This window comes from Mauremys mutica, chromosome 12 (genome assembly GCF_020497125.1).
Source record: "Mauremys mutica isolate MM-2020 ecotype Southern chromosome 12, ASM2049712v1, whole genome shotgun sequence".
Taxonomy (NCBI): Eukaryota; Metazoa; Chordata; order Testudines; family Geoemydidae; genus Mauremys; species Mauremys mutica.
The window spans coordinates 11522254-11532021 of NC_059083.1; the positions used below are offsets into that span (position 1 = coordinate 11522254).

Consider the following 9768-nt stretch of genomic DNA (forward strand, 5'->3'; position numbering starts at 1 on the left):
AGTAGGGATAAATAGCTCTGCTTGCTAGAGCAGCTGTGACATGTTTCCTTTGGTAGCACCGATTCTACTCTGGAAAAATAAAGGCACTTTCAGCTGATGTGTTACTCAGACCCTTATGAATAGGCAGAGATAGAAATTTCCAACACTCAGGACAAGTCCTCAAGGGTGTTTAGGCTCCTAACTTCCATTGAAAGTGTCTGAACCAGTCCAAAGGAGAGCCCAGGAGTCCTGGTGCCCAGTTGGCTCTGGTCTAACCACTAGACATCATGTCTCTCCCACAGCTGGTAACAGAGCCTGGGAATCTGCTCAGCTTCCCTGCTGTAACCCCCTTCCCAAGTGTGTCCGGGGGTGAGGAGAGGGAAAAATGCTGTCTAAAAATATTTTATATCCTATTTTCTCACACACCTGCACATAGAGCCCAGCTGCAGCACTGTTTTTGGCTGAACCAATGTTTTCAATTCTCATTTTTCTGTAAAAATAACCTAATTTGTCTGTCATGGTGTGGTGATTTGTTTTTGACTAGTGAGGCTACACCAGTAACTGCATCTGGGCTCTGTGTAAGACAGAGGCCAGAACGCAGGGTAGGAAAATCAAACTTGTATTTTTAAAAAAAAAAACAAAAAACAAAACAAAAACGCAGCTTAGTTGTTTAGGCAATTCTCTCTACTCCTATTAGGGACTGTCTTTTCCCACCTAGAATCACAGAAATCAGGGCTGGAAGGGACCTCAAGAAAACATCAAGTCCCACATCCTCCTGTGCCCAGACTGAATCAAGAAAACCTTCTAGACTGTCCCTGACAGGTGTTCAGAGGCTTTTAAGAACAGATTGGACAATGACAGGGCTTCCTGAACCTCCCTTAGAAGCTTGTTCCAGAGCCTAACTCCCCTTTAGAGTTAGAAAGTTGTTCTTAATGTCCAACCTAAATCTCCCTTCCTGCAGATCAAGCCCGTTACTTCTTGTCCTACCTTCAGTGGCCATGGAGAACAATTGATCAACGTCGTCTTTATAACAGCCCTGAACATACTGGAAGACTGTTATCAGGTCCCCCCTCAGTCTCCACTTCTCAAGACTAAATGTTATATTTTTTAGGCTTCCTTCACAGAGCAGGTTTTCAAAACCTTTGATCATTTTGTTGCTCTCCTCTGGCCTCTCTCCAATTTGTCCACATCTTTCCTAAAGTCGGGTGCCCAGAACTGGACACAACACTCCAGCTGAAGCCTCACCAGTGCTGAGCAGAGCAGGACAGTTACCTCCTGCATCTAACATACGACACTCCTGTTAATACGCCCCCAGAATATTCGCCTTTTTTGCAGTTGAATCACGTTTTGGTTCATTCAGTTTGTGATCCCCTATAACCTCCTGATCCATTTCAGCAGCACTACCGTCAAGCCGATTCTTCCCCAGTTTGTAGTTGTGACTTTGGGGTTTTTTCCTTCCTAAGTGAAGTACTTTGCACGTGTCTTTACTGAATTTCACTTGTTGATTTCAGATCAATTCTCCAATTTCAGTTTGAATTCTAATCTTGTCTTTCCAAGTGTTTGCAACAACTCCCAGCTTGGTGCCATCTGCAGATTTGATAAGCACACTCTCTACTCCTTTATCCAAGTCAATGGAAATGTTGAATAGTTCTGGACCCAGACCTGACCCTTGCAGCACCTCACTAGATACGCCCTCTCAATTTGATCACAAATTGATGATAACTATTCTTTGAAAGGTCTTTCAACCAATTGTGCACAAATAGCAGTTTCATCTAGACCAGATCTCCTTAGTTTGCTTATGAGACTATCATGTGGGTCTGTGTCAAAGCTTTACTGAAATAAAGATATGTTACTGGAAGGATATGATGTATAACGGTCCCTTCTGATCTTAAGTTCTATGATTCTATGATAACCTGTTCCCTGATTTTCATCTGTGCTACTGCAGCTAAAACCCTAGGGATCCCACCGGGCAGCAGTTGAGGTGGTAGCAGCTGCTACTGAGCAGGCATGGACAGGTGAAATGCCTGAGGCCGGCTGAGAGGGAGAAGGGGTGATGACCAGGTGTTCTGAGAAGTGGGACTGACCATGGCTCCTTTGAAAGTCCCTGCTCACAGGGGCTGTCCCTGCCCTTTCCGTTCTGAATCTTTCTGATGTGCAAGGCTATGGCTGGTCAGATGAAACCGTATAACCCATAAAATTCTCTCCACAGATAAATCATCAGACACCGACAAAACAGAGGACTCTGGTGAAAGGAAACAGAACAAGGATGCTGCACAAACTGGAATCAACGTGCTTAGACCTTGCTACGGGCTTGTTGACCACGGGGATAGAAGAATGCCAAGAATAACTTTGAAACAGCTCATTCGAACACAGCTCAGACACAGCCTGGCTGGTTGAGGGTCTAGGGGGGGGAAAAAAACTTGTGCTCAAATTGTAATTGCAACATGTTTTCTCTAGTGACCCTGCATAGCCAAACTGCAGCTGAGTTGCAGTCAAGTGAGCTGCTTTGAAATTCTTTATGAATGGCTCTGCTAGCACTACTCGGACAGGACCATAGGTAAAGCGAATTCCTGAAAAAGTATTTAAATCAACATGCCCCTTTTGGAGACCACAAGTCTTGCAGAGCAAGAAAAGATGGGTCATGGATTGTGTCCTGTTGAGAAGATGGAGCCAGATCTACTCCTGAATTCCTCGGAAGCCCAAGTGAAACACAATGGAGAAACTCATGTAGATGTCACTGCAAAGAGACGCAAAAGTTCTCCTATAGGTATAGCTCCATCTTTGGGTTCTTCTTTTTTCCCCTTTCCAAGTGTGATTCACATTAACACAGTAAGTGCCTTTAGTGGCTGGGGAAGGCTGGGTTCAGATCCCACTGCTAACACCATGTAGTGTAAGGACATAACCCAGAGCCAAGCTTTAAGCAGTAGCTAGTGAACACCCTAACTGGGAAGTTCCAACGTTTATTAAGCTCCCTGCTGCAACACACCCTGGTTCTTTCTGGTAGCTGTGGAGGACCAGGCACTCTATAACTAGGGCCCTACCAAATTCACATCCCGGACTGTGAAATCTGGTCTTGTGTGTGCTTTTATCCTGTACTATACAGATTTCACAGGGGAGGCTGGTGTTTCTCAAATTGGGGTTCCTGGCCCAAAAGGAAGTTGCAGGGGGTTCACAAGGTATTTGTGGGGGGGGGGGATGAGGGTGGGTCACAGTATTGCCACCTGTACTTCTTGGCTGCCTTCAGAGCTGAGCGACAGCTGTTGGCTGGGTGCCCAGCTCTGAAGGCAGCGCCCTGCCAGCAGCAGCGCAGAAGTAAGGGTGGCAATACCACACCGTGCCACCCTTACTTCTGTGCTGCTGGTGGTTCTGCCTTCAGTGCTGGGCTCCTGGCCAACAGTCACCACTCCCCAGCTGCCCAGCTCTGAAGGCAGTGCCAGCAGCAGTGCAGAAGTAAGGGTAGCAGTACCACAACCCCACCCTACAATAACCTTGTGATTTCCCCCTCCCACACACACACTCCTTTTTGGGGTCAGGATCCCTAAAATTACACCACTATGAAATTTCAGATTTAAATAGCTGAAATCATGACATTTACTATTTTTTAAAAATCCTGTGATGGTGAATTTGGTAGGGCCCTGCCCATGAAGAACATCACTTTTCTTTCAATATTACATCCAAAAGCCTGGGCAGGTGCTAAACCTGCTCCAGACACAGCTTGCAGAGGGATATATCTTGGTCCCATCTCTATTGACTTTTATTCCTCCTGTGTGCTCAACAATCACATGATAGTGGCTGCTGTTTTCTGAGGTGATCTGAGGTTTCTCAGGATCCCTTATCTTTTGGCCATTTATTTCAGCTAATTCTTTCCTTGATGGGACATTCGTGTCCTCAACGATTGTTTCCAAACTTTTCCAAGACTTCACGGTGGGAATGTGTTTGCCAGAGCCTTGTTAGCCACAGAGTTCCTCTGGAGATATCCGAAGCCACAATGCTTAGTCTACTAATGCCTAGCACTGGCTCTGCTCTGCACACATGGGGTTTTTTAGAAGCTTTAGCTGATCTTGTTAATAAAGTTTGATCCCTCATGGCCTCAGATACAGCAGCCCTAGGAACATTACTATGGCAATGGGGGGAGAGGAGAGGGCCATATAAATACCAGGTAGTTTAGATGGCTTTTTCTTTTCCAGGCTGTCTGTCAAGAGTCAAGTCATGGGCACGTCCTTTCACAATTCTGAGTGTGGTTCTCAATATTGTTATCATCAGTGTCCTTATTGCATGGTCAGGTGAGAATTGTTTTCCTTTCAGTGCTGAAAATGTCACCCACAATCTCATATTCCCATTCTCCCCCCCCACCCCATATAGCCTTATACTACCCAACCTTAGACAGTGCATCCACTCTACAGAGCATTTGACCTTTCAGCAGGGCCTTTCCCACAGCTCAGCTCACATTGGTTATTGACCCGCTGCTACATGGCACTGAGTCATTGCAAACACCCACTCTGAGGCTGCAGAGTTTAAATGCATAAGTGAGAATTCCAGAGGTGAAGACTCTGCATGAGATTGGAGTTTGCATTGCAAATATTGGTTATAGTGAACGTTCCAAAAGCAATGCTAACTAGTCCCCATTGCACATGACTAATACCACCGCACTCTTGGATAGTAAATATTTGATACTGAAAATGTTTGTGTGGATGTTAAGGCAGGCACAGGAAACACAAAGCCCAGTGTTGAGAGGGTGGCTCTATCAAACCCACAGCTGTAATCCCTGGATGGGTGTTTGGGTCTGTGTGCCTTGTAAAGAAAAGTTTCTGCCCAGAGTTTTCTAATGTAGAAGAGGGGAGGGAGAAAATGTCACCACGGGGCTTGTCCATTTGATTTCTCTCCCCTACAGAAGAGGGGAAGGGGGGGAAAAAATCTCTGATCCTGTGTTATTTCCTCATCTCCAGTGAGAAAATCTGAACTGTGTCTGGCTGATCCTAAATCCCCAGGGGCCTCCTGCCCGGACGGCTGGGTTGGATACCGAGCAAAATGCTACTACTTCTCCGAGATGGAAGGGAACTGGACCTACAGCCAGAGCCACTGCTCCTCCCTCGGTGCCTCCCTGGCTGGGATCGACAGTGAGCAGGAAAAGGTGAGAGACTCAGACTCTGGGCAGTGTAGGTCAGGAGCAGGTGACAAAGGTGGCTTTGTTTGTCAATTTAAAAAAAAATTCAAGGCTGCTCCAGTTGCTGACTTGTCCCCATGGGCTGCTCTGACTTATGCCAAACGTTTGCTTTAAAAGGCTTTCATGATACGCTACAAAGGGATCCCTGACCACTGGATCAGCTTCTGGAGGGAACCTAACGGGACCTGGAAATGGGCCAATGGCACTGACCTCAACAGTGGGTGAGTCCTTTCTAGATGCTGGGAGGTGGGCACAAAGCTAAAGGACAGATTTATAGTGCCCATTTACAAAAAGGCCAGTTGTTGTTTTTCCATGTATGAAAAGCAGCCTGGCGAACTTTTTTGTCAATATTTACAGAGTTTGCCAAAAAAGGGGCAAAGATTTGTTTGGGGGCAGGGAAATTAAAGTGCCATAAAACTGTGGCATGAAAAGGTTTTGTTCGTTTGAAACGATTTGTGTAGAACATTCAGGGTTTTCTTTTTTCCTTTTTTCCATTTCACCACTGAAGAAATGGAAAGAGGGTCATTTTCCAAAGTTATCAAAACACAAACTTTTTAAACAAAGTTGTCTTGGAGATTTCCAATGTCAAGAAAAAGTATTGAGTTTTTAAAAAAAAAAAATCAACTATCACTGTGTGCTTTTGTATAAAGCTGTACAAATAACTGACTTTAACTGTCGACAAACCTGAAACGTTGGGGAGAGAAACTTGTTTTGGATTGGCCCAAAAATAAAATGTTAATCTTTGACAAGTCAAAGGAAGAAAAATTTCATGTTGGGTTGAATGAAACTTTTTTTGACAAACAGCGCATTTTGATTTTTCTGCATTTTTAATCTTTTTTTAAATAAAATTGAAGGAAACTTCAGAGTAATTTCAAATCACATTGAAGCCTATTGCTTCAAAAATGAAGAAAAACCCAGGAAAGTCATTGTTTTGTTTAAACAACTCAGAGTTTAGTGAAACTGACACTGAAACATTTTGTGTATTTGTGTTGCCGAATCTGCTTTTTTTCCTTCCCCTGAAAAAATTCCAAGTTGGTAAAACTTGGGCCAGCTCTAAATGCCCTAATCAAGATTAGAGTTTCATTGATCTGAATATAAACACATTTTTAAAAAAAATCCCGTCTTATAGATCACACCCTCTTGGGGCAGGAAATTGTTCTGGAAGTAGACTTGCTATTCCCCTATTCCAGTGATGAGCTGCCAAAATATTAACAGGTTCCCTCCTCCTCACCTCACGAGGGGGTTGTGGCCCATCAACCCCCCCCCATGTTCCTTGACACACACACACCCCGGGACCCCTGCCCCATCCAACTACCCCTTCTCCCTGTCCCTGGCTGCCCCCCACCACCTCATCCAACCCCTGCTCCTTCCTGACTGCCCCCCGGGACCCTTGTCCCCATTCAATCCCCTGGCCCTCTGACCGCCCCGACCCCTATCCACCCCCCACCGAACACCTGCTCCCTGCCCCCTTACCACAATGCCTGGGGCCCGGACCGGGTCCGCTCGGCCGGTGCTGTGGCGCCTGACTCCCTGAGCCGGGCCAGGCCAGAGCCACTCCACGGGGCCAGGGGGAGCTGGACTAGGCCACCCCGCCCCGCTTATCTGCCTGCTCCTTGTTTCAGGCTTCCCACGAACATTTGATAAGCAGGGGAGGGGGAGGAGGGCGGAGCGTTCAGGGAAGAGGGGGAGGTGAGCCGGGGCCGGGTGGACAGCTGCCCGAGCCTTTGTTAAATTTAAAAGCTTCTTTAGAACCAGTTTTCAGAGTAGCAGCCGTGTTAGTCTGTATCCGCAAAAAAAACAGGAGTACTTGTGGCACCTTAAAGACTAACAAATTTAACAACTGGTTCTAAAAAGGCTTCTAAATTTAACTGGTTCCTGCGAACTGGCTTGAGCTCCTCACCACTGCCCTATTCAGAATGGTTTTTGTCCAATCTGGGAGCTCAGGTGATCAGTCACATTACATGAATTAACAAGAACACTGAAATCCAAACTTTTTTTCATGCCAGACTGTGAACCCCTTACAGTTATTGGTGAGCAGTAAATCACAGAAGTCGCCCCACACACTTGTGGGTGAGCATTTCACCATCTGCTTGCCTCAGGGAACTAGCTAGAGATACATGAAGGAGGTCAGATTACATGATCAGTGGGTCCTTTCTTCAAAATCAAGTGGTCTATTCCCAGAAATCACTACTTAGTAACCTTAGCCTTGTTTTGTTTTATCTTATTACGAACTGAGTGGCTCGGATTTTTTTCTTAAGGTTTGAAATACGAGGCGGAGGGGAATGTGCTTATCTGAACAAAGTCGGAATTGGAAGTTCCAGATGTTCCACACAGAGGAATTGGATTTGCAGCAGACCACAAGTCAGTGCCCAGATATTCAGCTTGTAGCACAAACATCCAGGTCTACAAGACGATTTGTTTCTATGCTCCTCTATGGATATGAAACCTGGGTGACCTATTGACAGCACCTCAAGAGTCTGGAGAGGTACCACCAACAATGCTGCTGGAAGATCCTTTGCATCAAGTGGGAAGATTGCTGCACTAACGCCAGCATCCTCACTGAAGCCAAAATCATCAGCATGGAAGCAATGATTCTCATGCACCAACTCTGCTGTGCTGGACATTGTGTGCGGATGCCAGACTCATGCCTCCCGAAACAAGTCCTCTACTCTCAGCTCACCCTTGGTCAGAGATCCTGTGGTGGTCAGAGGAAACACTTCAAAAACACACTGAAAGCATATCTCAAGAAGACTGATGTGGACATCACAAGCTGGGAGGAGCAAGCCACCAACTGATCCCAATGGCGCCATATCCTCCATCAGACAGTGGCCCAGTTTGAGGAGAAGTGCCTTGCCCTTGAAGCTGAAAAGAGAAAAGGAAGGAAAGAACTTTTTCTCCCAGAAGGCAGCTGGCCTGCCAGGAAATGTCTGTACCTACTGCGGGCAGATCTGTGGTTCCAGGATCAGACTTCTGAGTCATCTCGGGACCTACGTGTAAATCCATGGTAGAACTAATCCCCAAATCAAGGAATTGCCCATCAATCAGTTATGGAGCAAACAGGGCCTCCACAAGGAGGTGGAGAGCTCGAGATGAAACACGAAGGTGTACAACTATCTGCCAGCAAGATTGTGCTTGGCATAACAGAGCAGGAGTTAATGCTAGCAGTGAACTAAAAGGACTTTGTGTTTGTAAGCATCTTTTGCCTAACTCCAATCAGAACTCTGGGTCCTTGAGAGGTGCACCCATTATAAGGCTTTGGAAGAGTTAGTGTTTTTTATTTCTATTCCAAGAGGGGCTGGCCCAGCTTTAATAAAGTTTATAGTGAGCTTTTTATGAACCCTTGTTCTGCAGTCACTCCCTGACATTCCTTTTCCTTCCAAACCCGAACTTCCAACCACAGCTATAATTCACCAAGAAAATGGAATCTGACCAGCATGCTTGATGTGGGAGCGAACTCTTACACGAGCTAGATGTGAATTATACAACTCTCTTCTACAAGAGTCAAAAGAACTCACACCTCAGTTACTTCTGGGGGAATTCTATGCAAATGCAGAATTAATGTGCCCTGCAGATTTTTCTCTCACCACAGAACAGTTGATTCATGGGCCTCTCCCAGGCAGTGGCCCTCAACAGGCATATCTGGTTTGGGTACCAGGAGCAGCCAGGGGCCATGTAAATCACTGCCTTGGGCAGGACTGGGCTTTCTGTCCCTCTGGCTTGTTATCATGCTGTGCCTGGAACTGGGGAGGGGCAGCCCTGGAGCAGCTCCTGTCATGTGCCAGGCTCCAGGTGCTAGTCCCACCTAGCCTGGGTTGGGAAAATGGGATTTCCTGTTCTCCTGCACCAGTTGCTCCTGGGGTTGGGGCCAGGTCAGATTGTTGTGGAAAATTGACCACACGGCTGATTTTAGATCAGACAGCCTGAGGCACCTTTACTGTAATACAAGCATGCATGTAGGGAGAGAGCATGGACCCATGCACAGGCTAGCTTCTCTGACCTGTTACAATTTTGTCAAACTTATATAGGCCAAAACCACAAAGTATCATTCACTACGATTGCCATATTTGGAATAAGCTGTATGCAAGCAAGAAAGCTATACCGGCGTTTTTCCATTTTAGGTTTTTCCTCTTCATTGTTCTTTGCCAGTCATGTTGGTGGTCTGGCTGTTCTAGTCACCCATACTTGCGGTTTCATTGTGTAAAAGGCTCTTGCCAAATTATTATTGTCATAAGCTGAGCTGGCACACCAGGGTCCTCTTTGTCCCTTCCTCTGGTTCCCCTTTTCCTAACTGCTCAATTTCCCCAGGGGCCTTTATGCAGATAAACATATTTTGCAGAAGTTAACCTTTGTCCTTATATAGCAATTGGGTTATGCTAACCAGCCTAGGCCTGTAGAGCAGGGGTTAGAATGCAGTCTGCTTCTGATCCTATGGGTGGGGTCTGTTGTATTCCCTATCAAGATCTCTCTGGAATCTCCCCCAGCTGCAGGAAGCTCTGCACCCAGGCCCCATCGTGTTTCAGATGCAGGTCAGGTGGGGTCACTGTACAGGGAGCTGCCTCATCTACCCAACCCCTGTGCATCTGGACCCTCCTGCCCCCAAACCACCCCCTGCAGTTGAACCTCCA

The 9768-nt window shown here is 46.3% G+C and overlaps 1 protein-coding gene across 1 annotated transcript; it reads left to right on the forward strand.

Moving 5' to 3' along the window:
- Positions 1-2188: 2188 nt before the first annotated feature.
- LOC123346457 (C-type lectin domain family 2 member D-like) lies at positions 2189-9171 on the forward strand. The gene is made up of 5 exons (XM_044983865.1): positions 2189-2746; positions 4167-4262; positions 4926-5110; positions 5261-5364; positions 7402-9171. Exons 1-5 carry the CDS (start codon positions 2572-2574, stop codon positions 7529-7531), a joined length of 690 nt encoding a protein of 229 aa, XP_044839800.1. The 5' UTR covers positions 2189-2571; the 3' UTR covers positions 7532-9171.
- The last annotated feature ends 597 nt before the right edge of the window (positions 9172-9768 follow it).